Genomic DNA, 26,415 nt, shown 5'->3' with positions numbered 1-26,415 from the left:
TGCATTCTGTGGTGTGATGCTTCTGCACACTGTGTATTTATTTCTTCTGATCGCTTTTCGTTTACACTGTCTTAGGAAGGTGGCTTTGTGTCCTGCTTTCCCTGCCTGCAGGCCAGCTCCCAGTCTGTCTGAGGGCATACTCACCCCGGGTCACTAAGCTAGTGCTGGGCACCCTTTGCTGAGCTGTCAGGCCCTAAGGATCCAGTCGTGATCTCCTTAGGGATCCCAAGTGGTGAGGCTCTATCCATGTGACAGGCCAAGGAGAAGGTGCCATAGACACGAGCGGTTTCTAATTAACTTGGGAACGAACCGTCACAAATGAATTTTGCAGCAGTGGCTCCTGTAGCTCTGCGACATGGACCTGCTGAAAATGCAGTGTCAGCCGTGCCAGGCGTCGTAGGGTGTGGGCACACCTGTCTCCTGTTCTTGAATTAGGTGATGCCGCGATTTAGTTTGTATGAAGTAACAAAGCTCATCTTTTCATGGCAGGAGGGCCTCGTAGGTAGCACTCCCACAGGTGACTCCACAGGAAGGCGTCTCATAAATCACGCTTCCCTTGCTGTGTGCATCTCTCCTTCCTGGGATCAGTGGTTGACCAAATCTATTTGGTTCTTGAGTTCGGGTAGTGAAGGATACCTGTACGTAAACTGGGCAGATTTCTTTTAGTATCATTGCAATTAGTCATTTGAGGACTCAAAACACTTTTTTAGCTTGGCAGTATTATTTCTGAAAAAACGAATGGAGAGAGTGTACTTGAGAGGGTGGTAGTGTGGTATTTACATGTTTTCCAGGTGTGATGATAAACCTTGTAAAGAGAAACCGCTTTCTTTTATTTTGTTCTGTATAGCCCGGAGCAAGTTTGGAACAGACACACATTTTTGTACTTGCACATATTCTTAGACGACCAATTATAGTTTACGGAGTAAAATATTATAAAAGTTTCCGGGGAGAAACTTTAGGATATACTCGGTTTCAAGGTAAGCCATTTTCAAGAGTGTTTTAGAAGTCTCTTGTTTACTTACTATTATTACACAGTTTGCAGCCACGCCCTGAAAATCCCACTGTGATTTCCTTCCCCCTTTCCAGGTGTGTATTTGCCTTTGTTGTGGGAACAGAGTTTTTGCTGGAAAAGTCCGATCGCTCTGGGCTATACGAGGGGCCACTTCTCTGCTTTGGTTGCCATGGAAAATGATGGCTATGGCAACCGAGGTGCTGGTGCTAACCTGAACACCGATGATGACGTCACCATCACTTTTCTGCCTCTGGTTGACAGCGAAAGGAAGCTACTCCACGTGCACTTTCTTTCTGCTCAGGAGGTAAGGGGCGTCCCGTTAACCACCGAGGGGGTCACGCCACGCCCGAACCCAGCCCAGGGCACCTTTCAACAGACGTGTCAGCTGCACTGCCAGTTAAAATTTTGAATTTGGGTGTAGTCATTGTCACAGTATTTATTCTCTAAGTACTGGGCAGACAGTTTGAAATGTGGCTTTGAAGACGAAAGTCCCCGCCTCGGGCGGTGAGTGCTGGGGAGAGAAAGTCCCTCGGGGAGAGGCGTGAGGGGGCGTGGGGTTTGCCGTTAACCAAGGCGGCGAGGGCAGGCGCGGCATCCCTGCGGGAGAGGCGCGGGAATCGAGATGGAAGGCATCGAGTCCTGCGGGGTCTGGCGGGAGCACGCTCCTGCTGGAGGCGCGCGCAGGGCTGGTGTGGTGGGGGTCCGGCCCAGGCGTGGGGCGGGTCAGCGCCCGTTCAAGCTTCGGTCTTCGCTCTGGGGAAGCTGGGAGGCCAGTGGCTTCCCGTGGGGACCGGCTGCTGGGGCAGTGGTGGCAGCAGGACAGCAGCGGGCCGTCGTGGGTCCGGGGGTGCAGACCAGGCCGGCAGGGGGTAAGGATGGGCCAAAGAACGCTCAGAGAACTCGGGATCTTGTAAAAGTATCGGTCTTTTATTTCATATACTGGTCATTATGAAACTTTTATAATAGTGACATTAACAAAAAAAATTCTTACACCATAATGTTTTAGCTTCAGCCCGTACATAATTTACTGAGAAAACTTACCTTGTCATGCGTTTGAAGCTGTGACTGTCTTTTTCTAGCCTTTTCTTTGCCAGGATCAGTTTCAGACATTTACTTTTTGCTACTTCATCAAACAAGTGATCGCTAGGTGGTTCTTCCCTCTGGGGTTCTGTGCGGAGTTCCCCATCGATGTCTTTTTCTACTTAAGCTTAGGGAACGGTTTCGATCATTAATGTGGTGAGAGGTTGGAACCATGGTACATGTTCGTGGCTTTGGCCTTTTCTAGTTGTCACACCGGCAGGAGGTTCTGTTACGCTTTTCCGGTTAACCGGTCTGTTCTCCGTTCTCTCCATGTCCCTCTAAAAGCTAGGTAACGAGGAGCAGCGAGAGCGACTGCTCAGGGAGTGGCTGGACTGCTGCGTGACCGAGGGCGGCGCCCTCGTCGCCATGCAGAAGAGCTCCCGGCGGCGAGGTCACCCCCTGGTCACGCAAATGGTAGACAAATGGCTTGACCGCTACCGACAGATCCGGCCGTGTACATCCCTGTCTGATGGAGAGGAAGATGAAGATGATGAAGATGAATGAAGAAAATCAAGGAGCAGAAGACCGAAGTGTTGGCTCCGTGGTGACCCCGAAGTTAGTGTGTTCCAAGCATCGTGCATGGCCTGGGACAAACCAAACCTGGCAGGACCTGCTCAGAAGGGTTTTTCTGACCCACACCCAGTGGGGACGACACATCTGCCGAGTGCGGACACAGAGAGCCTCGTTTGGACTACAGTTTGTAAAAAAAAAAAAAACAAAAAAAACTAATTTTATTAAGACAGAAAACTTTTTTTCCTTTCAAATCGTAAATCTGTCTATAAATGTAACGCATGTGGTTGTGTAAGAAGTTGTGTAATAGGAAACGTACCAGCATCTTTATGTTACTGAGTTTTTTCCAGCACGGGCACCTCCAGAGGCTCAGGCAGATGACTCTTTGTTCCTTTGAGATATTCTTTTTTTTAAAGTAGAACCTTGCATTCTACTTCCATCTTAAAAGCTCCATTTTACGTTAAGTCTCACCAGAACTCCGTAGAGATTTGGAAACTTTTTGTACAAATTGTCCACAGCAAAACAAAAATAAAAACAAGCTTTTATTTTATTAATAATTTAGTTCCTGTTGTGCCCAATAAAACCAAATCTTTAAGGAACAAACTGCAAGGAAAGTCAGGATTTTTTACCGAGCGGGCTGCATACGGACTCTGCTCCCTCGTTTGGTTTTTGCTCTTCTGTCTTTAAGTTTTGGGCCTGCTCCCCCGTCGGCGCTGAGGCGCTCCGCCTGTTCGGATGCCCTCGCCGCGGTCCTCCCGCCGGACACTGGGCAGTGGTCTCCCAGCCGTTCTTCCCTGGGTGGTCAGGGAAGCGCTCGGGGGGCAGGCCCACGCGTGACCGAAGGCATCGTGACGTTCGCTCACCCGCCTGGCAGTGTGGTCGTCCCAGCTCGCCATGCAGAGGGCCTTGGGATTCTGTCTTTTAGCATCAACTCTGCTTGACGCGAATCGTGTTAGAAAGGCATGCCTTTGCTTTGGCTAATTGGGAATATCAGTTCAGTACAGAATAAAGATTTTAAAATGCAGTAAGGTGGTAAATGCATTGTATTAATGAATTTCTCAGTGAATAGTCTGAGAATTTTTGCATGTTGGTTAATTGTGGCCATTCTTATTTAAAGTTAAAACTATAATCTTAGGTAGAACAACTTTTTATGAGAAGTGTTGTTTGACCGCTTCAGGTGTACATTCAATATGGGTAAAGATTTCAGACCTCTCAGGAGCACGAAGACGCAGTGTCCTGATAAGCACTTTGTAGACTATCGACGTGGCAAGGAATTTGTAAGGAAGCCACACACACCCCCCCTTTTCCTTCTGATGAAAAGGCTGTGAAACCTTTAAATATTTGCTTCTTGTTTTCTTCTGAGTTCTGTTTAGATGGTATTGAAGTGTGCACAACCTTAAATTTGATGCCGGAATACTAAAGACAGAAAAATACCCAGGAGGTGGCCTGTCGTTAGCGCCTTCTCCCCTGTGCATGCTCGTGGGAAGGGATCACTTGCTGCATGCCAGCACTTGCAGGAAAATGTCTGCGACGATTCCCGACAAATGAATTTCGATACGTTAGAGTAATTGTGAACGTTAGTTTCCAGTGCTTAATATTTTCTTTCCAATTGACTTTCTGGGGTTCACTTTCATCTTGGGCAGTGATTCAGTGTTTGAGCGGCCGCCGTGCGACTTCTGAGCTCAGCGTCTCCCTAGACGCCTCTCCATGTGCGGGAGCAGCCCAGCCTTCCGGCGGGCAGAGGCTCCCCGCCCAGTCGAGGATGCCAAGGCGGCGTTTGAGGGAGAAGCATCCACGACTGGATGTCGGTGCGGTCTACACTGCAGTCAGCGTGGTCGGGAATCACAGGCTCAGGACTCGGCTTCCTGCATTGTCGCCCGAGTGGCGTTTCTCCCGAGGTGCCTATTTATTTATTTATTTATGACCAGCGACCCTGAGCGCATCTAGTTTAACGGGTACAGCATTCCTCCCAGGGGGAGAACCGCAGGCGACTGCGTTTCCTGGGCTCCAAGCGGTCTTCACAGGAGAGCGGCTGATGAAGGCCAACGTTCTGGGTGAAACAGTGCTATGTTAAGCTCTTGAACTATTAAACAGCCATATTTATTGTCCTAAGATGGAGTATGCAGTTTTCTCAAGGTTCTATGTGGCTGGGTGACAGGCGTGTCTCTTGGTTGACTGGGCGGTGATGCCATAACTGTGTGGCCCTAACTTTATGGTTCCTTTTCTAGGGAGGATGCAGACAGTGTGGTGGTTTCTGTTCCCGTTAAACCCAGGTGCAGCGTGGGCCTGGACCTGCCTTTTTGCTTTTGATTCTTAGGCTCATTGTGTCCCAGACTGATGGAGAATACCGCTGTTCATAGGTGGCTGGGCTCCCCTTTCTGTGCATGTGTCGTCCCCTCCTTGAGTGCCTGTTCAACAGGTGGTTATGAAGGTGACGTTGACCACTGCTCTGCTCCTGGAAGGATAGGTCAGTAACCATGGGCTCCACCTCTATCCACGTGAGGTGGTTTTAACGCGTTATTTCATGAGGGAGTTGGGGTGGGACCACTACTTTAAAATGGGTGAGGAGGTTGATGCTTTAAGATGCCATAACTTTATCTTTTTTAATGGGAGAGGAAGGGGTCAAAGGGAGTGTGGTACTTGGATTGCTGGACTTGATACTTGCAGATACCACTAGTACAATGGGGTTTAATGCTATTTAAAAAAGAGCCATAAAATTGACTTAAAGTTCTGAGCATATGGAAATGGCTGATGTTAATTATTTTGCAACATTTCTTTGTAAATACCATTAAAAAAGATTTTGAGATTTACCTCCTTTCCTGCATTAATGCTTGAGCCAGGTAATTTTGCTTTTAAGAAAATTAAAATCAGAACTCTAAAACGTGACCAATTGTTTCTTGAATTGACTTAGTTCTAACCCACTATTTCATCTTCAGAATGGTATGATTTAATAATGATGGACTTACGTGAGATTTTGGTTTTTCAGTTAAACTATCACATGAGGTAATCGTCAGCATTCTTGCATCTGGTTACAGATTAGGCAGAGAGAAAAGTATTGTTAATCTTTGAACCCTGGTATATATAACAAGAGTTGAAAATCGGCTAATTGAAAATGCAGTTGCCTTTAAACATCTCAAGTAGAAAACGTTTACAGTGGTGAGATGTACTTGAATTTCAGAACTTAACAAATTTTTATTACTTTTTATTGAAAACTGCACTGAACGCTAAATGTCCACCTTTACAATAAACAAATACAGTAACGGTAACTCACACTAAAACAAAACATATTTCTGATAGCCATTATTTTTCTGTTTGGGACAGTTTAAGGTTTTTTTTTTTTTTTGTCACAAAAACAGGAATGTACCTATACAAAGGCTCAAAATAGGCCATCTTTTAAACAAAAAGGCGATGATTCACAAAAGACTATGAATATAACATGTAACTAGTTGATACAAATCTAATAGGATTTGTTAAAATCAGTCACATCTAATAACACACCTGAAGTGTTCTTGTATAAAATATCACGTGAAGAAAAGAAGACTTTATCAATGTCTAAAAAAGTGGGTTTGTTCATAGACAATCTGACAAGTTACCATAAAAAGTATTTCCTGAGACATAAGGAAATGCAACATTATTCTTCTTGAACGCTTTCAGTTCAAGACTTTCCACTCAATAAAATAGCTGAGGATCTGAACTGAGAAAATATATTTGAGTACAAACAGCTTGTGAAACTTAATACTTGCATCGTGAGATACGGTATCACTGCACTCAACCAACTTGGCTGCTCAGTGCGCAGTTCAGACGGGAGGCCGCTCTGGACTAACAGTTTCCTCCCCGTTTTGTAGCGACTGACTCTTCCTATTAGTAAAAGAGGTAACCAGCCCCCGTGGACCGAAGGGACTAGTCACAGGATGGGGATTTCCTCTTAATAGTTTTTATTTTGATGTTTGGAACTCTCGATGCAACATTCTAGAGCAAGGTGTTCAGGACCTGCTGTGCCCAAGGGACTGATAAAGGAAAAAGATCTATTTATTCTTTGTGATTTGATGCACAGATGAAAAAACTTAACACACAATAACAGAAGTTGGTCGTTAATAAATCACGTCCCAGCCTTTCCACGCTTCCGTGAGCAGACGGCGTTTTTCGTTTCCCGACGTCTCAGCTTCTAGCTCCTTTGTAGCTTTCACACTGCAGCGTCAATGATGCATATGTCCAGAATCAGTTAAAAAACTGTCAAACTCTTTTCCTCTTAGTTCATCTAGTTTTCACTGTCTCTTGGTCCCAGGTTTATCTGAATGATGACCTTTTGTCATTCTCTGCTATTGCTCGTTGGGGTGCTCTCGATTGTCCCCGTGTTTTGTGGGCTGGTTGGGAGAGGGAGCTTGGGATGGGTGAGCCACCGTGGGGAGGTTGTGAGTCACCGGGATGCCTCCGGGGATGATCCCTTCCATGGCGGCAGGAAGTCCTCCCGGGGCCACACCCACGATGCCTGGCGGGTACCTGCGGAGCAGAGAGCAGGGGCCAGGTGAGTCCAGGGCAGGAAGCTGCCGCTGCTGGCTTTTCCTATGGGGTAGTTTGTCATCCTTCCCCTCCCCAAAGCAAAGGAGAAACCTGCGTAAAAAATCTGAAATGCTGACATCTAATCCACAAATAACAAAACCTACTTAGTCCAATGGAAACACTGGGCTGCTGCTGCCGACTGCAGCTTTTGGACAGTCGGAACAGTGCGTGCTAATTCTGCATTTGGAAAACCTCTGTACGGAAGGGGCAAGTTTGCCAGTCGCTTCAGGAAGTACCAGCTCCAGTGACAGCATGGAAGGCTTGGATGCCAAAGGTGGCTTCCTCGGCCGGTTAGCCCCTCTGGCCTGAGATGCGAGGGCACAGAGCAGCGGGGATGTGTGAGCTGGCCATGGCATTGGTGCCTGCCCTCCTGAGGACAGCTGCAGGGTGTCTGAGGACATGGGGCACTGAGCTACCTCTAGAATACATGGTTCTTATGCACAGAGGTGACTCTTCTTAGTAGGATACACACACTTATGAGGCAGGTGCTTTAGAATTACCGTTACCAAACCCTTTATACTTGGGGTACAGGGAATGCTGTCTTTTCCTGGGATCACCGCGCACCCCCCACCCCCCCACATGGCCTGTCAGTGTTACACTGGGCAGAAATCCCAAGGGATTCTCTAGGACGACTGAGGGACAGGACACCCCTGTAAGCTTTCGTCTACCAGAATTAAGATGGAGCCCCCTTAAAGGGTAGGCCGCCGCCAGTAACGAACAGGAGACCCTGGTGCTGTGATGGGCTCAAGCAGCGATAGGGTCAAAACCCGTTGCGACCGCAACAGAACAGGCAACTGAAAGGTAAACGAAGCCAGTTCGAGCGGCGGCGCAGCTTCCCTCAGGTCTGGGTTGGTCCCTATTACACAAACCAAATTTAATGCCCCCGCCCGCCCGCCCGCCCTCAACCGGTTAGAGTAGTGGTTTGCAGCAGGATATCAGGCAACATCTGGAGACCCAGCGGGGGAAGGGAACCACAGTGACTGACTGCACATGAAACCCCCCGCTCCCCGGCTCGCGTCCCCGGCATGGCCTCAGTCACACCCCATAACTCTTCGTCACCTCCTACCCCAGTCAAACTTTGCGAATCACCGGGAAAGTGCAGGGGCGCTCCACCTAGTGGACTGCACCGGCCTTTCACGTAAGGTTCGACTTGGAAAACAAAATCGGTCTCCCCTAAAAACTCTGGCTTGGCGGTTCCCCGCAAAGTGCTCAGGCCCATCGGGCGATGCACCCCGCTTGATCCAGGCTGCTTCCCCGAGGTGGGGTCAGTCCGCGGACTTCCCACACAGGGACAGTGGCCAGGGTTCCTGCTGGGGCCGTTTTCTTCAGCGCGCAGGTGGCCTGGCCTGCCCGGGTCTGTGCCCCGCCTCACCTGTATGTGGCGCCGTTGAGCTCCGGATGAATCGCTTGCTGGTCCATTACCGACCAGGGAGCTGTCGTGACGAAGAATTCTTTGTTCACGCAGTTTCTTAAGCTTTCGGGGATGCGACCTGGAATGAGACGATCACAGCTAAGCGTGTGGTTTTCAAGGCGACGGCGAGTTCAGCGCACTTCGTTGCTGCTGCTGGGGGCAACGACCCACCACATCTGTCCCTGCGGAAACCTGACAGGAAAGCCTTGGACTCTGTGATGAGAGGGGTGGCCCTTTGATTTTCACAAAGCGTGAAGGGCTCCAGGGCCCAGAACAGAAGGGAGCCCCGCTGTGGGGTCTGCTGCCCGGCGTGCAGCACCCACAGCAGCTGACGTCACAGGGAGTGGTTTCCTGACGTTCAGTTCGGGGCCCAACGTTCGAAATTCCATCAGCCTGAAAAATGATTTCTGCCCACGGAGGGTCCCCAGCCCCCTTTGTGGGCCGTCAGCACGTTCAGGCGCGGTGGCTGCGTTGGGGGCCGGGGTGGGGGAGGGGCTCACCTGTGATTGCCCGTCGGATCTCGGTGGCTGCGGCCTCTCTCATCTCTAGTGAGGCTTGTTCACTATACCAGGCTGTGTGGGGCGTACAGATGAGATTCGGTGCATCTTTCAAGGGACCCTGAGCAAAGCTAGATAAACGCACAAAACACAGCGTGTGTGAAAATCTGAAAGCACAGCATCCCGGCCCACTCACCCCGAGCTCGGCCCGCTGACCCCGCCACGCGGACAGGACGGGCGTTTCGTGGCAGGTGAACTTTCTTATCAAAACTGTTAATTAGTGTCAAGTAATCAGGAGCCAGAAGGAAGGGACAGTTAGCCCTGCGAGGCCTGGCCATCTCCCAGGAGAACTGCCAGCGGCTCCGCCAGCTCCAGGACAGCCGAGGCCTGCAGACCGAGCCCGCCATATGCCACTTTCCTGTCTCTCCTTTTCCTGGTCACCCTTGGGGACCTTCTGGCCTTTTCACAGTTAGGACATGGCGCACAGTCCTTAGAAGGATGGAGGCTGGGTGTCCAGTTTCCTCCCTAGGACCTGTCTGCCTGGGAAAGTGCCCGAGGGTGTGGGACAGGTGTCACCCACAAGCCTGGGCTCCGGGCACCTCGGCCACACCCCAGACCCACCTGAAAGGCTCCGATTCGTGCACGTCGAGGGCCGCCCCTCGTATCCTGCCTTCCTTGAGAGCCTGGGCTAAGGCCTTCTCGTCCACCAACCCGCCGCGGGCTGCGTTCACCAGGAAGGCACCCTGCCTCATCTGCGGAGGAAAGCAGAGTGGGTCACCCGGGGGCGGGCAAAGCGAGAGGTGCACGGGCCGCGGGGGCCGGGAGCGGAGTCTTGGGCACAGCTGGAGGCCCAATTAGCGGAAACTGTTCCGCTAATTCTGAGATGGACACAAGGTGGGAAGGTTGGAGCTGTGACCTGTAACATGTCTGTTGCTTCATGGAGGCCAGGCCTGCTGAGGACAGGCTTCTGCTCGGTCCTGGGGCCAGCTTCTGTCCCCCGTTCAGCAGGGCCAGCCCGTGGCCCCGTTCAGCAGGGCCAGCTTCTGTCCCCCGTTCAGCAGGCACCTCGCCCGGGTGCCTCGGGGCTTTGCTCCCTGCTCACTGGTGTCCGCGGACGGCTCCCATCCCCTCCGGTCCTGACAGATGCTGCCGGGGCCCGAGGACGTCCGCTCCGGTTACCTGCTTTATGGTAAAGTCATTGATGAGGTGGTGGTTGTGCTCGTTGAGGTTACAGTGCAGGGAGACGCAGTCGCTCTGATACAGTAAGTCCTGCAGGGTGTAGACCCTCTGCACGCCCAGGGACCGCTCTGTCCCATCCTGCAAGTAGGGGTCATAAAAGATGACGCTGAATCCAAAGGCCTTGGCTCGAACAGCGACAGCCTGCCCTGTGCGACCTGTGCAGAAAGACAGCGTCCAGGTGAGCGGGTCCTCGGCCCCTCCTCCCGCGTTACTGCTGGGACCTGGGGCCTGTGCGTGCAGTCCCCGCTGGCAGGTGGGCCAGTCGGAGGCTGCTGCCGGAGGGATGGTGCCCCCAAAGCTTGGTGACGCCTGAGGACCAGCATTTCTCTCCAGGTCTCACTGGGGCCAAGCTTCCCGGGTGAGGGTGCAGTTGCTGTCACCTGTACTGGCCACCAGAGGTGTGTGGTTTTCACGTTCCTGTTAGGTACATTTTCAAACATAAAAACAGCTAGCGAGAACATCCTAATGAATGCCACGCGCCCCTCCCAGCTCTGGCCATCACCAATGTTCTCTGTTTGAATTCTCCCGCCAACTTTTTTTTTTTGTTTGCACGGCAGGCTTCTTGCCCTGAGCTTCATTTCTTTTCTGCTCTCAGTGTCTGATGGAATGCTCTCCAGCCTAATTACCCACGGGTTCGCACAGGGACGGAGTAAAATGACCACACGGGCCCCCACAGTCTGGCCTGAGCACAAACTGGCACGGGACAGTGTTTAGGTTGCGGGGTGGAGACATCCGAATCCTCGGGTGTGTGGGCCGGGCCCTGACCCACTGGTGAGCCCTCACCCTCGTCTCCAGCCTTGGGCCTCCGGCCAGTTAGAGACCGATGCCACCTAACAGGACGCGAAGGGCCCCGATGCCCAGGTGGCCGTCATTCGCACAGACCCACTGACTCCCAGAGCCTCTCACTTCTGAGCCTCAGAGCAGTTTTCAGCTTGAAAACAAAAGAGTTTGATGCTTGAATGGGTTTGTTTGCGAAGAGCACAGAGTAAATCTTTATCTAAAACCACTGCTCAAATGTGCAGGGAGGGAGGGAGGGAGGAACAAGGGGAGACGTACCTCCCCAAACAGGAAGTCCAGGGAGGGTGACGTGCTGGACTGTCTCCCTCCTGCGGAGCTGGGATCTAACTGGGCATGGCTGAGACTACTGTGGTTTGGACGCAAAGGTCTCATGAGGACATTCTGATCAAGAGGGACAGCTGCAGGGTAATCATCATCCTTCACGTCACCCCTCTTGAATGTCGCCACTTGGACGCAGCAAACCGGGAACTACAGCCTCGCACCCCACCGGAAGGGCAGATGAGCAGGTGGCGACGGTGACGGGGCCGCGGGAGGGGCGGCAGCAGTAAACACCCCCCATGACGCAGGTGAAGTGCGGGCCTGGGGCTCGCCCCTGCCCGGCGATTTCGTGGCCCTCCTCACTCCCCGTCCTAACACACCTTACAGCCAGATAGGGCTTCCTGGCTGCGGCTCTAGGGCTCGAGAACCTCAAGCCCAGATTTCAACACAAAAGTGCTGACTGTGCCTGGGCGTTATTTCCCAGTGGCTTTGCTTGTCACTGACGCACATACCCTAAGCTGTGCACTGGCTTCTACGTTAGTCCCCAGGTTTTCCTGACGTAATTCTGTTACTTACTCCATCAAAACCCAGCCTTGCAGGAGGGGAACATGACTGTCTTGGCCTTTAAAGAAAATACTGTTACCACTGGCTTTCCCTTCAGATTTCTGTACGTGGTCCCAACCTGCAGGCTGTCCCACCACTGGCTCAAGCTGGGGTCAAGCCTAGGACCCTGCCCAGGCCCCTCGACCACGGGAGTCGGGCCTGGAGGAATGCCGTCAGCCCCGAGCGGTGGCAGCAGCAGGGATCGGGTGGCCTACGACCCTGTCCCTCCCTGTCCCGGTTCTGGAGGGCTGTGGAGACACCACTACCAGTGTGTACGGGCAACCGGGACCGTGACAGTGCTTGGTTTACGGCCTCACGTAAACAGAGCGGGGAGCCTGGGACTGGCCTCAGTGTGCTGAAGGCATCTCCGGAAAATGGATGGCAAAGGGCACAGCCAAAGAAATGTCCCCTTAACTTGCTGTGACAGCTAGTCAGAAGCCATGGGAACAAGTGTTCTACCACCGAGGCCACCACCGCGGGGCTGGGCCACTCGGCACCTGAAGCTCCGTCTCTGGCCGGGAGCCCACTCGCCGGCCCTGCAGAGGCCGAAGGACACAGAGGGTCCAAGAACCATCTGCGAGGGCCACTTTCCAGAGCCACGGGAAACCCACAGGGCACCAGCAGAGGGCGCTGCAGCCCTCACGGCACGTCCTCGCTCCCTCCCGACACCTCGTAGCGCCCACTCGAGAAAAGCACAGTAAGGCTTCCTGAGCGTGAGCACCCCTGACGCCTGGGCTCTTAACGCAGACCCGGAGACGGGAAGACGGCACCCAGGCCACCGCAGAGGTCCTGCCCCTCAGGCTGCGTGTCAGCTCGGGGAGCCGCCTGCGAGCCAGGCCCCGCACTTACGACTCACCCGTGTTTCTCGTGCCCTGAGTCCTAAGACACGGCCGCTGTGCATCCCTCCATTCCCCATTCGCCCCTCAGGAAAAGGCCGAGGGCAGAGAGATCAAGTAAATTCCTCAAGCCACAGAGCCGCTAAGTGGCGGGGCTGAGCTTCAGCGCTGCCCAGCAAGGCCCCTGACCATGCACACAAGGGAGCCCTCGTCGAGCCTGTGCAGTCAACCCCTGTGGCGTCGCCTTCCCCGGGAACCTGCCCCAGGCCCTCCCAGGGCCACCAGCCTGATCAGGGTGTCTCGCCTTGACCAGCTGATGCCAGGCGACCTCTTCCTATGCCCTCTCTCAAATGAGCTTTCCAAGCTGGTGACCTGACCATGCCACGTTGTGCCTCGAAACCCTTCAGTGACCCCTGAGGCCATCCCAGGTTTCCGCTTGACTACCAGCCCCCACTGGAGCGCCAAGCCTGCTGCCCAGCACCTGAGTGTCTCGCTGAGCCTCCTCTAGCCGGCCGCACCTCCTCTCTGGTGGGCGCCCTGGTCGGCCCTGACCCCTGATCTCCCACTCCATACAGCGGGGAGCGGGGTGGGGACACAAGTCCTCTCCTTCAGCGAGCCTCCACTCCCAGGGGAGGGCCGGGCCTCCCTCTCCCGTGGGGTCCCTGAGCCAGCCCTGGGCAGAGGGATGGGCAGAGCGCCCTCACATACCGAAGCCGATGAGGCCCAGGGTCTCCCCGCGGATGCGGGCTGCGCCTGAGGCAACCTCCCGGATCTGCTCGACGCTCTGCACCCGCGTGCCTTCCCGCAGGGCCTGGTACAGCCACGTGGTCCGCCGGTACAGGTTGAGGATGTGGCAGACGGTGGAGTCGGCCGTCTCCTCCACTGCGGCCGACGGGATGTTGCACACGGCGATCCCTGGAAAAGGCCAAGGCAGGCCTGTGGTGAGGCCCCCCAGTTCTGTGGGGGGCTCCGGGGCGCCCTGCCCAGCCTCTCGTGCGATGTGTGGCGCTGGGGCAGGTCAGAGTCTCTGAGGCCTGCTTGTCACCCAGGGGACATAGACCTCCTGGCTCTGATGCTCAGAGGCCTCCGTCCTTGCTTGGCTCACAATCCCTCCCCGACGTCCTGCCCACCCCGTGCTCCCAGACCCGTCCCCGGGAAGTGAGCTGTGGGTGGCTTGGAGGGGCAAGGGGTCAGCCCAGAATGCAATGCACCTTCCTCCAGACACCCCACAGCTCTGATCGCCCTGAGTGGGACTTTCTATACCATTTTTCAGAGCAGGCTGGTCTGCCTCCAGGGTCCTGCTCCACGGCCCACCCGCACAAGCTTCCAGCACCCCCAGAGCAGGGCTGGCGGCCTTCCTGGACCAGGGCCCCCGCCCAAAACAGCTCTGCAGCTTCTTTCAATGTCAATGTCGTCACCTTTGTCACCTTCGCTGTAACCCCTTCTGAACCGGACCAGACTGGGAATCAGACAAACGGGTTTGCTAGGAAGGCACGTGGAGTGGGAACTCAGGGGCGCTTGGACCCCGCCCTGGGCCTTGGCCTCACCTCCTCCCCCCGCCTCTTCCCAGAAGAACCCATCCACCTGCTCCAGGTACAACCTTGCCTGCAACAGGCAGGTCCAAACGCTGATTTCCTGAGCCTCATCCATCCAGGCTGGGCTGGGGGCGAAGTGCTTCATGAAAAGGCTCCAGTGTGTGCTGGAAAGGGAGCTGCGCCCCCAAACCCCAAAACACGACACCGCGGCCCCGATGGGGATCCCGTCAGTGCTTTCAGAAGGGGCACACTTGGAGCCACCTGCCGCTCTGCCCTCGTTACAGAGTGGCCGAGCGTGCTGTGGAGTGCTTCTGGGGACAAGGACACCTGGACGGAGGCCATTTCCCTCCTCAGCTTCCACATTCGAAAGCTGCGCCTCGAAACAGCTCAGATGTCTCTGAGCAGATCGCTTATCAGACTGGACCAGGATTAGTGAAAATGCCACCACTGGTGTCCCGTCGACATTTTTCGAAATCGTAGGCCCTGGCCATCTTCTGCGGCTGCCAAGGACTCTGGGGACAGAGCCTCCGGGCCTCCCTGCCACATGCGGCTGAGCAGTGACCTTCTGCACTTGGGATGAGACCCTCCCGCCCCTCCTTGGAACGAAATGGCTGGCTCCCTCCAGGAAACGCCACCCCGACGCCTCGTAACGCCGGCCACCGCTTTCCTGCCAGGCGGGGCGGGGTGTGAGGGGGTGCGCTGGGGACACCGCGCCCGGAGCCGTAGACCACACTCCGTCGCCGTCTGAACGCGGGTCTCGGCTCCACCGAGAGCACAAAGGACATTTGCTGTCGAACAGAAACATTCTCGCTGGTGCCAGGGAAAAAGGGGAGATTTTCGCTCCCATCAGGTCGCATCCTCCCGAGTGTCCTCCCGGGGGTCGGCGTGCTGGGGAGGCGGGAGGCAGCCCTTCCCCAGACCCCTGGCGCGACCCCCTCTCCTGTGCACGGCCTAATCGCCCCCCCACCCAAAGCAGGGCTGAGGGGACGGGGCCTGGCCAGTGGGGACCCAGACAAACCACGTCTCCCACTGGGCCACTCACCGCACAGCTCCCCACAGCTCCCTGCTTCCCGATGGGGAAATGCCCGCCTCCTGCCTTCTTTGGGGTTCGCCTGCAGGCTGACCCCGACCGCCTGTCGCCATACTCAGACCACCTATCACTCTGCAGAGCACCCAGCACCATCTTAGAGAATCACACCAGACTCAGCCCCAGTCTGCAGGCCCCAGGTCCGGCTCCCTCTGCCTGACTCCTGCCCACGAGATGCATCCGAATTCAAGTGGGGGGACTAACCACTAAAACCCCGAACCCGCACTCGAAACCCCAGGCTGGGACTTCGGAGGAGGAAGCTGGAGCCCACCCGGGGTTCCCGTGTGAAAAGGCGGCAGGTGGGAGGTCCTGGGCATCAGATGTGCCCCGCGCTCACTCAGGTGTGACGCCGAGCCAGCCGCCCCTGGAGTACGGGACCAGGGGGCCTGGTGGGCTGAAAGGCCAACGGGGTGTGGGAAGTAGGGAGCTGTGGCGGGGACAGCTCGGTGGCATGCAGATCAAGCCAGGCTGCTGTCAGGCCCACCGGCACAGCCCAGGGCTGGGGGCTCTAAAAAGCCTGAGTTCCTGTGGTTTTGAGGTACCTGTTAGCAGCCTCGTGGCTTTAGGGCCCCAAGTGCTCACCAGGCAGAGTGCAGCCCACACACCCAGGTACAGGGCTGCCGCGTATCAAAACCAGACACGGTGACCAGAGGGCTCGTCCAGAAGGACCGGCCTGGCCCGTCACGGTAAGCGGGGGGGCCCCAGGACCCCTGCTGCGGACGTTTGGCTCTCTGAACCCCTGCAATGCCCCGTGCGCACGGAGCCACGCCACGCGCTGGCACAGGAAGGCCCCCCGCACTCACCGAGCTCGCCGGCGGCCTTGACGTCGACGTTGTCGAAGCCGCTGCCTATGCGCACGATCACTCTCAGGGCCTTGAACTTCTCCAGGTCCTCCCTGGTCAGCGTGATGGTGTGGTACATCATGGCGCCGACAGCTTCGTTTAGAACCTGCGGGGCGTGAGCAGAGCACGGGCTGGAGGCCCCCAGCACCCCGAGCCTGCAGGCGGTTCCGGCAGGAGAATGGCCAGCTGAGGACGAGGTCTGGCTATGACAGTCCCCCCCCCGCCCCCGGACGAGTGGCCTGCGGTTGCACTTTGGGGGCCTGCTGGTGACACGATGGGGAGAGAGAGACGGGGAGGCCTGAGAAGGCGTCGAGGGAGGGAGAAAAGGGAGAGCAGGAGGGACCTGGGGATGGCGAGCGATGCTCTGAGTGCCAGCTGCTGCCACCTGACGGGGGGGCCTTTTCCTTGTGGGGAGGGGCTTCCACCTCTCTGTGATCTCCTGGGTAGTGCTCGTCACAGAAGGCCACAGTGGCCAGGTCCTTCAGGATGGGCATCTCCACGGTGCAGTCTCTGCCGTCCAGCAGGGCCACCAAGGGGCGGGGGTGCAGGGGGCCGTTCATGATCTGGGGGCGGATGCCTGTGAGGAGGGAGGACTCGGTGGGCGGGAGAAGGGGCCTGTCCCACACACAGGGGCAGCGTGACAAGCGGCCAGTCTCTTCCCTCTGCCGCGGTCCCAACGAGGGGCCCCCGTCCCAGCCCATCCTCACACTTACGGGGTCTGCAGGACCCCAAGTGTCTCCACGGCAACCTCCCACCCTGGCTCCCCCGGGCTCCAGACCACCGCCACTCAGGAGCCGTCAGGGGAGACTCTGGGACAAGCCAAGGAGACTGAGCAGGGTCATCCGTGCAGTGCACTTGACTGGGGGACAGGTGCTGCCTGCTGGCCCGCCGGGGCTGAAGGTCCAGGTGGGGACTGGGCCTCGACGACCTCACTGGTCACCGACAGGAGCCACAGTGGAGCCACCGCCACGTGGAACTCGGGCCGAGGAATCTGCTCAAGTCCGTAACTGCTGCTGCCCCTGGGGCCGACACAGGGACCGCCCGCCACCCCGAGACCAGAGCAAGGCCTGGGGTCCTCCAGGGACATGTCGGGGCGCACAGCTCCCCGACGCTGGGGGTGGGCTGTGCCTCCCTGCACCTGCCGGCACCACCGTCCTCCAACATACACGAGGGGGGTCAACGAGACGGGGGTGCGTCAGTACCGAGAGGGCTTTCTGGGGGAACCCCCGGTAGAACCAGGGCCCCGGGCTCAGCTCCCTTCGCCTGGGCTGGTCCCCACTGCGTGGTATGAGTGGGCCACACTCGTCAGGCGCAGGGACCGGAGTGGTCACACCGACAAAGGACACCGTCCCCACAGCCCGGGCACGGCCAGGCCGGTCCCCTCTGCATGCGGCCCGAGCCGCGGAGTGTCAGCCCTCAGCCACGTGGACGGCCCGTGAGGTGGACACATCATGGAGTGGACAAGTCCCAAGGTGGCCACGCCACCAGGGGCTCACTCGGGGCGGGGAGGGGGATGCCCCGGCCTGGGAGGCAGCGTGAGCCCCGCACGTCCCCCCCTCCACCGGTGTGAGCAACAGCGTCCTCATCTGACCTCTCCCTCCAAGTTCACGCTGGCAGGTCCGAGGTCCCACGGCCCCTCCCGATGGCCAATCCCACGTCACATCATCATGACCCACCGTGGCCGTGAGGACCAGCCCCGGGCTCCAGGAGGGACCTTGGCCATCGCAATGGCCAGGACGGGACAGCCCCGCGTGTCTCGTCAAATTGGAAACGTTTAGTTTAGTGTCGTGGGTCACGAGTGAGGATGAGATGGCTCTTCGCACACCTTAAGCCTCTGGACGCCCGGGGACCCTGACCGGGGCTTGGCTCTCACAGAATCTACCTGTCCTTTCCTATGGTGGCTGCCTCGCTCGACTGGGCTCCTGTGGCCCCTGCCAGGAACATGTCATGTCTCTGGGCCACCAAGCCTTTGTGTGGCTGCACGGTGACAGACAAGGACAGGAGCTGCTAGCCCAGGCTGTGCCTGCCGGTGCGGCCTGGAACCACCCAAAGGGGTCCTGCCCGGGCAGCCCTGAAGTGGCCACTGGGTAGAGCCTGACCCCGGGGTCACCGCCCAGTCGGCTGCACTCTGGAACGAGGAGCCAAGCGCCCACTTGCACTGCACATGGTGAGGGGGTGTGGCCCGAGCTGCCCACATGGCTGCTGCACAGTGGCCTCTGCCCTGGATGGCCTGAGAGGAACAGGCCGAGGTGGCAGGGAAGCGAAGGCCACCTCTGGGTGGCTCTGTCATCATGGGCTGTGACTCCCAAACAATCACGGCCCCTCCCAGCCAGTGAGTGGCAGCCGAGTTCCTACTGTCTCCCCAGGCCCCCAATGCCCAAAGCAGGCATCCAAGTGAGCTGACTCCAACATCCTCGGAACTGGGAGGACCAGAGGCCCCCACCGCTGCTCTCCCTCCCCTCCCCTATCTGGCACAAAGCCCAAGGTCCGACTCCCACGGGACTGGCAGTCTTGGACTGCTCCTCCCACAGGGTGAGGAGCACCCCAACCTGACTCCCGGGGATGCTGGCACGACACTCAATCGCACGATGTTTGCAGAGTTCATGATCACGATAAGAAATCGAGGTGGTTAACTGAAAAGCAACCGCACAGGAAAGGGGCAGCAGGCCCAAGGCAGGCATCTCGGGCCATCACAGCATCTGGAGAGGCTGAGGGGCTGTCACGAGATGTCCATCTACGGCATCAGCGCACACATCCGTTACCTGGGAAACAAACTCCAGGTTGCCTAGCGATTGCCTCCCTCCTTGACTTGGGTCCCTTTCTCTTTGGCGAAACCCAGCTTTTGCCCTCATCCAGACTGGACAAGAAGAACGTAGCCAGAGCTGGATGCTGAGCGGGGACAACTGGGTGGGCGGCGGAAGTGGGCAGAATCACATGTCCTACATGCGGTGCAGGGAACCCAGAGTAGGGCTGCTGGGGACCAGGCTCCTAAGGGGCCACACAAGACCCCCGCACTGAGGATAAGAGAAAGCTTAGCCAGGCCACTGCCGAGGTCTGCTTCCATGAAGAGAGACCATGCTACACGTGCTCCCTCAGGCCCAGGAGGGACGTGTCCACCGCACACAGGCGAGTCCAGTTAAATTCAAGCCAGACTGCCCAGAACTGGTTGCCCCTGAGGTCTTGCTGGAGTCGGAGTCGGAGGGGCCAGAAGGCCCCAAGAAACGGCCGAGATGAAGGTGCAGACACTTTCCATCCCACGTCGATGCATCTTCCAGCGCTTCTGACAATTTGATCGACTTTGAGGATGTTAGAATATAACTGACACGTTACGGATTAGGATCCATAGATGTTAAGATGACAGATCACCCTCTGACAATGGGAAATGGGGTACCAACGCAGGGGCTGGCCCCCCGGGCTTGAAGGGACCGCCCCACTTCCTCCACAGTAAGGGGAATTTGGTGAGAAAGCCGAGGCACGATGTTTAATGAGAAGTCACTGAAAACGGAGGTGTGTGGTCGAGCGCCAGGCCGCCAATTACTCGACATTGCTCAAGCCCCAAGGCTGACAGGGATCCCAGTGTCCGTCCTGTGTCCGTTTCACAGTCAGGGAGACGGAACCAAAGGTGGCCACGTACGGCACACCAAGGAGCAACAGAGGAATAATGACAGCTGCCTCAGTGCCAGGGACCCAGCGGAGTCTGAGCAAAGCGCCTGCCCATGAGGGTCAGAGGGTCTTGGTGGCCCTCTAGTCAAAGTGACTATTCCCATCGACGAAGTCGCCCCATCTCCCTCACGACAATTCCAGCTGCAACTGGACATCGCGAAAAATAAATCAGTGCATCACTCCTGGCAACCTGTCCAGCATCAATTGTGCAGGGCGAAAGCTTGGCGCCGCCCCTGGTGTCAATCACTTGCTGGTCCGGGCCGGCCTCTGCACAAGCTGGGACCTGCTCGACAGAGGGGACGCAGTGTGCCAGCTGGAAGACGGCTCCAGCGTTCGTCCCTGAGCCTGGGATTGCTCAGAGCTCTAGCTGCACAGAAATAATTGTGAAATGAGAGACACTCGGTGGAAACCAAAGACGTCACCAGGCGGAGTTGCCGGAGTTCTGTTAAGAGTGGCCAGTCGTCCAGTGAACACCGAGTCCAAAGGCCTCATGGATTCCGAGCGGGAAAGAGCAGGTCTCCGGGGAGGCATTAGTGGCTTTCTGGCCACCCGGCCTTCTTGCTGCCTCACCTGGATAACACCAGTTTCTTCCCTGGGAGCTGCTTCTTCCTCCGGTGACGCAGGCTGACGGGGCTGCAGTCCCAGCCGGACATCTAATCTGTCCCCGTGCCGCTGCGTGTCTTTTAAAAGTGTCCTCTCTCCTCACCTTCCCAGGTGAAGCCCCTGCTCTCAGGCCTGAAGGGAGCCTTTCTGGTTTCCAATTCCACAGAAGGGGCACCAAGGCACCGAGGCCCAGGCAGGGCGCAGCCAGCCGAGCTGAGCTCTGCAGTGCCACCACTCGGAGGCATCTGCGACCTCACCCGCACGCAATCAACCCCACCCCACTCAGCCCCGACTGAGGGCTAGCCGGGCAAAAACAGTGGGAACAGAGAACAGCGAGGACCTCGTGGCTTAAAACTGGAGCTGGGGACAAAGAGGAATGAGGTGACTCCCAAAATAAGACAGTGGCGCTGCTGGCCGCGCCGTCACCGGGCAAACCCTCGGCACCGCCCACGCGTCCTCCGTGACGGCGTGCGCCCGGGCAGGAGCCCCACGTGCAGGAGGCTGCCCATGCGGCCCACGACCTCGTCACGTGGGAGCGCCCGCAACCCGAATGCAGTTTGGTCCCCAAGGTCAGGTTCTTCCACCGAGCCTGAATGTACTGACAGACACTGCAGTGCGCATGAAAAGGTGAACAGTGTGAAGCCACAGGAAACACCCAAGTGGGTGGAAATCTGGCCACGCCACACCCTCTGAGCACCGGGGGCCGGGCTACTGGGGGCCACCCTCACTACCGGGGCTCCCCGGATGGCTCTGTGTCCCCACGAGGAGCCTGGTTTCAAGCCGCCCTTTGGCCCTGACTTCCAGGTTCTCTGCGGAGTCAGCTGAAGGCCCGGATGAGAGATGGCCACAGGAAGGCCTTGGTGAAGTCGAACGGCCTCTTAAATAAAACATGAATCGAACAGGCCACGGCCTCCCAGTGACATGCAGCTCAGGTGACAGCTGGACAGAGGGCAGGCCAAGCAGGAAGCCGACGTCTAGACTGGTGGGACCTCAGCGTCTGCTTCGACAAAAAGCAGATCCTCTGAGCCTCCAGGAAGATGAGCATTTGCAGTCACTTTATCTGGTTCCTCAGAGCGACCCGGAACTGTCCCAGCAGCCTGAACTGCGTGGCATCCACGCCACACGGGGGACCTTCAGTGAGAACAGACACACACCCGTTCCCTCCTTCCAACAGAGCTTGAGATGCGCGGTGCCCCACCTGTGGAATGCAAACTGGAAAGCTCCCTCCGGCTTCCAACAAACCCGAGAAGCATCCACTCGCTTGACACCATTCTCTCGGATGCTCACGTGCCGGCCCCCCACTGTTAGGAGGTCCAGGCGCCCCCTGCCTGCCTGCTGGATGCACCCTTTCCAGGGTGGGTCCTGGTTTTGAGCGTTTGGCCTCCGTCACCCTCACCAGTCCCAAGGGAGCCTCCTGTGTCCCTCTGTCCTGAAGAAGCGACTTACGTTCCAGAAAGCAGGTGCCTTCCACCAGGGAGAGGCTGACTACTCCCCACTCCGACCCAGTGTGAAGGAAGACGCCCCCACCTGGCCGGCCCGAAAGAGCCACGAAGGACATCACGGACAACTGAACACGTTCCAGAAGCGCAGCCACGGACGCGAGGCTCTGCTTCCGTTTCCGGAAAAATGCGACACACGTTCTGAGTCTCCCCAGAGGAGGTGGGGCACCAGAGGACGAGGTGGAGGGCACTGGCCTGGGAGCAGGGGCTGCAGACTCTGGGCTCGGAACAGCTGGTCCCCAGGTGTGTGTGGGGGGTCCCACCGTCTTCCTGTCCCGGTGGGGTTACCTTCCCGCTTCCCAACGCGGGGACAGTCCCACGAAACAAAGCCAGTCCTTCTGGTCCATGCCCATTTACAAGGACTGCTGCCTGTTTTGACCATTCTCTCGCCCTTTTTCATCTAAACCCTGGGACGACACCCAGTGGGAGCCAGCGTGCTGTTTTAGCAACGAGGACGTGAACGCTGAAAGGCGAGATCCACGGCCAAGGTCGCAGAGTGAACGGTGGTGGGGTTCAGCCCTCAAGCTCACGGCTCACCACGGTGCAAATGGGGACAGCCACTCTGTGCCCGCTCGCCACTCCTACACCAGCTCACGGGCACGGGACGGAGCCATGAACAGCAGGCGCGGCGTCGGATCCGAGGTCAGGCAGGTGACCCCAGCTTCCTGGGCTGGGGCAGGTCTTTGGGATCCCCGCGGTAACGGCAGCACGGGCTGTCTATCAATAACAGATACCCTGCTTGAAAGTCACAAACTAGAGAACCACCACCTGGGCTTTCTCCCCTGTGAGGTCACTGGATTTTGCAGCCTGAGATGAATCCCCTGGGTGGTCACTGTCACCTTATAGCACCAGAGAAAGGCTGACCTCCCTCCTCAGTTCCTTCCTAGCTGAGACCAGCCAGGGCTGCCCCAACTCTCGCTGGCCTGCTGCCTGTCCCCGAAGCCACCGAGACCAGAAGGCTGCACCCAGGCAAGTCAGAGAACCCGAAAGGATGGTGAGTAACCTGTGGGTGCGTGGTCCCTACTCCCCACGCCACACTCAGGGATAAACAGTCACTTCCCAAAGTGCCTGCTCCCTCAAGAACGGCCCCAAGGGAGGGGGAGCTCAGGAGACTGAGCTCAGAGAAGCCCAGAACCTCGGGGACGAGATGGAGGGAGCTGGGCCCAGCGCACCTCTCACCTGTCACCACCAGCAGCCTTGGACGGGGAGGGAGGGCGACAAGGTTCTGTCCCTTCGGAACAGGAAGTGGGAGCTGGTCAAGCCATCAGTCCTCAGAGAGGACAGAGCTGGGAAAGGCTCAGCCACAGCTCGACGCGAGGCACTTTCCTAGGAAACACTTGGAGCGTGTGGGGTGTTTGCACGTCACCGCGTGTTCGTTTCCCTGAGCCCTCGCTTAGACCGGGGTGTGTGTGTGCGCGTGTGTGCGCGCGTGCGGGGGAGCGTGCTCCACATCCCTTGGCAGAAGCTCTGGGCGTTCAGAGCCGCTCCCGAGGACACCTGCCGCCACCTCCTTCCAGCCCTGCCGAGACGCGCTGGGGCCCAGGCGACACACCGGCGGGGCGGGGCGCCGTCCTCGCGAGCGTGGCAATCCCAGCCCTGGCCAGCTCGCCGCTTTCTCTGGGAACTGCTTTGCCACAGAACCCCGCAGCAACCACGGGGGCCACGAGCAGGGGGCACGCAGTCTGTTCTCCCACACAGAAGCTCTCCCGAGCGGCCAGCACGCTATGGTCCAGAGCAGAGGACACTGGACGTGGTGCTGTGCCCGCCGAGGGCCCGGGCCCGGGTCCCGGTCTCTCCCCGGCCCCCGGGGGTCACCCTCCCGCCGAGGCTGAGGTGGGGGCAGGCTGCTCGGCCTTCTCCAGGAAGGTGACACCTGCCCACGGTGTGGGGACCACCAGCGGAGGCTGCTGAGTGTTTCGTGTGTTTCTCAAGATTTGAAGATGTGCCCGTGGCAACAACAGAAGAGGGCGTTTGAGAAAAAGAAAATGAAATAAAGACGAGAAAGGAAAAGCTGCTGGCCTGTGTCGCCGCCTCCCGTGAGCCATGGGCCACCGCGGGAACCGCGGTCCACCCGCGCACGGGAGGGGCTCGCCTACCTGCCCAGCCTCCACGGGAGCGTCTGGGGGGTCCCTGCCTACCGTGGGGCCTCGGGACAGCCTCAGGGATTGGAGGGAGGTGAACTGTTGGGTACGGAAGGACCGCGGATGCCCTTGGAGGGTCCCTGCCGGGCTGAGGACGCCTGGCGAGCCCGGAGCTGCTGTGCGACGGCCCTGCCCTTCCAGGTCACCTCACCAAGTCCCTGCTGGGGCCGAGGACTCGTCACCGGAGCCCTGTGGGCTGCTGCCTCCTTCGCTGGCTCGGCCCCTGGAATCGGAGGGACTGAGGCCTGAGGAGCGGACAGTGAACCCTCCTCCTGGAAGCTCCCTGCAGGAGCCGGGCAGGCCCAGGCTGACATTCCTCACTGTGCTGCCCGGGCCAAGTGCCCACAAACACAAACTGCCACCCTGCTTCTCGCCACGGCAGGCGCCAAAGCCAGGAGGGACACAGGAGAAGCCCGAGGCTTTCCGCTAACTCAGTTTTTCATGTGGCCCTAAAACAAAAAACGGAAAGTGATTCTTAAGGACCCTTTAACAGGCCTGCTGTCCAGCGGGCCGGAGGCCAAGCGTGCTGCCCTCGGGCCCCGGAGTAGCCAGGAAGCTGATTTTCCCACGCACGACCGCTGGTCGGATGGCCCCTCCCTGCTCTTTTCTTCTGTAACTTTTTCATGAAATCTAATAACTTCTAAAGCGTCCCAGGCTCAAAGCCTAGTTCACGGGAAAACACCAGAACCAGCACAAAGTGTATTTATTCCTTCACACAAAAAGCATCTGAGAGAACGGTCCCCAGCGGGGAAGTCGGTTAGGTCAAGGGGTCAGCTTTAAGCGCTGTGGATGGAGGGAGAGCCCATGGGCCCACGCTGGGCTGCTGGGGACAGTATCCAGCTCCCGGCAGAGCCCCCTTCAAGTGACGAGAACCACCAGTTCCTCCTGGACTTGGTGATCCTTCCCGGAGGGCTGGCCTGAGGAAGAGGCAGGCACCCCGGACGGGAAGTCGCCGTCAGCTGCAGAAGCCCAGCTCACTCAAACTGGACATGTGAGCTTAGCGACTTCGGCTGGTAAAAGTTTTAATAAAAATCGGAAGACGACATGCAGGAAGCTGAGCCCGCGGACGGAGAGGCCCGGGTTGGGGCGGGGGTGGGGAGTAAGGTAAGAAGGCAAACTGCGGGCCTAGAGCTGCTGCTGCTGGGGAAAGCTGGTCACGGAACCCACCTCGGCTGCTCAGAAAAAGCTCCTAAACAACGGGCTTATCCGGCCCGTCTCATGCACGAGGCGAACTCTTTAAGTGCGCTCATTTCTCGCTTTGCTCTGGGTGCCAGGAAGCTCAGTGAGGTCCTGCCGCCCCTGTGCACGGCTCTGCGGGGAACACTGTGCTCTGGGCTCACCACCCAGCTCCATCGTTTCCTGCCCTCGTTTCTCCAACCACTAGGTTCTACCCTCGTGTGTTAGAGCCATTCCCGATAGCTAAGCTTAAATCCTCTTAGGACTAAAAAATGTTTACATTCCATTTAATCTCACAGAAGAATTAATTTCCTTGACTGACCCAGAAGGCAGCACGAAAGACAGGAGAGGGGCTGGGCAGCAAGGGTGGCATGGGTCCCAGTGTAGCCCCACGGGGCACCAGCTGGGGACAGGCGAGCATCAGAGGGTGACGATGGAGCCCCACATGTGCTGAGCTTCGCCGCATGCAAAGCCTGGGCCAGCTCGTGCGTGACGTGGTCCTCGGAGCCTTCTGGGAAGCCCGTCACTCCCATGTCACACTTGGGAAAGCGAGGCTCAGATTTTTCAGCTTGAAAATGAAATGCTCAGGGTTCCCCCGAGAATTCAGACGGGATAAACCTTGGAGAAATGGAACTTCGCCGAAACAGACACTCTCGGGTTTCGAGGGCAACATCAAGACCAGGAACAGACAACCAGAGACCAGGAGGAAACTCGCAGACCGCGTGTGTGTGGTATCGAAAGCCCGCGGGAATGTCCAGCCTTGCTTTTGCAGCCCGGGCCCATGGAAGACCCAGGTCCCTGAGGCCGCATGGAACCTGGAGAGCCCCAGCGTGGACGCTGGCCCCTCAAGGCCAAGGGTCACGTGCGAAAGTAACGTGAAGGGGCCTGTCAGCACCCCCTTCTTGGCCAAATGCACCGACTCCCATCCCACCTGTGGACTCGGACCCACACTGCGGACGGGACCACTGCCTCTTTTTAGGATTTTAGAGGCAAACATCTCTGGAGCTATCTGCGGGGGGAAAACATACTACAACACAGGGCTGTTATTTAGACACCAAAGTCGTG

At 57.4% G+C, this 26,415-nt stretch overlaps 2 protein-coding genes across 4 annotated transcripts in view; one reads left to right on the top strand and one right to left on the bottom strand.

Annotated features, from left to right (window-relative positions):
• ZRANB1 (zinc finger RANBP2-type containing 1) overlaps positions 1-5,488 on the top strand; it is a 61,857-nt gene extending 56,369 nt beyond the window's left edge. For 2 of the 3 annotated variants that reach the window (XM_039836017.1, XM_039836018.1), the window contains 3 exons: positions 848-977; positions 1,087-1,316; positions 2,378-5,488. In XM_039836017.1, coding sequence (XP_039691951.1) covers positions 848-977; positions 1,087-1,316; positions 2,378-2,596 — 579 coding nt within the window. In that variant the 3' untranslated portion in view covers positions 2,597-5,488. The remainder of the gene's footprint in view (positions 1-847; positions 978-1,086; positions 1,317-2,377) is intronic. The other variant, XR_005647224.1, reaches the window with a different exon arrangement.
• An 853-nt stretch (positions 5,489-6,341) lies between these two features.
• Positions 6,342-26,415, bottom strand: part of CTBP2 (C-terminal binding protein 2) — a 26,480-nt gene continuing 6,406 nt past the window's right edge. The window contains exons 2-9 of the mRNA XM_039836019.1: positions 16,694-16,845; positions 16,230-16,374; positions 13,513-13,719; positions 10,250-10,464; positions 9,692-9,822; positions 9,074-9,201; positions 8,535-8,652; positions 6,342-7,102 (exon numbers count right to left, since the gene is read on the bottom strand). Of these exons, the coding sequence (XP_039691953.1) occupies positions 6,922-7,102; positions 8,535-8,652; positions 9,074-9,201; positions 9,692-9,822; positions 10,250-10,464; positions 13,513-13,719; positions 16,230-16,374; positions 16,694-16,845 (1,277 nt within the window). The 3' untranslated portion in view covers positions 6,342-6,921. The remainder of the gene's footprint in view (positions 7,103-8,534; positions 8,653-9,073; positions 9,202-9,691; positions 9,823-10,249; positions 10,465-13,512; positions 13,720-16,229; positions 16,375-16,693; positions 16,846-26,415) is intronic.

The sequence above is a fragment of the Pteropus medius genome, unplaced genomic scaffold (assembly GCF_902729225.1).
Source record: "Pteropus medius unplaced genomic scaffold, Ma_sr-lr_union100, whole genome shotgun sequence".
Classification (NCBI taxonomy): Eukaryota; Metazoa; Chordata; class Mammalia; order Chiroptera; family Pteropodidae; genus Pteropus; species Pteropus medius.
The sequence above is the reverse complement of the archived record's forward strand: the minus strand, read 5'-3'. Positions and strand labels throughout refer to the sequence as shown.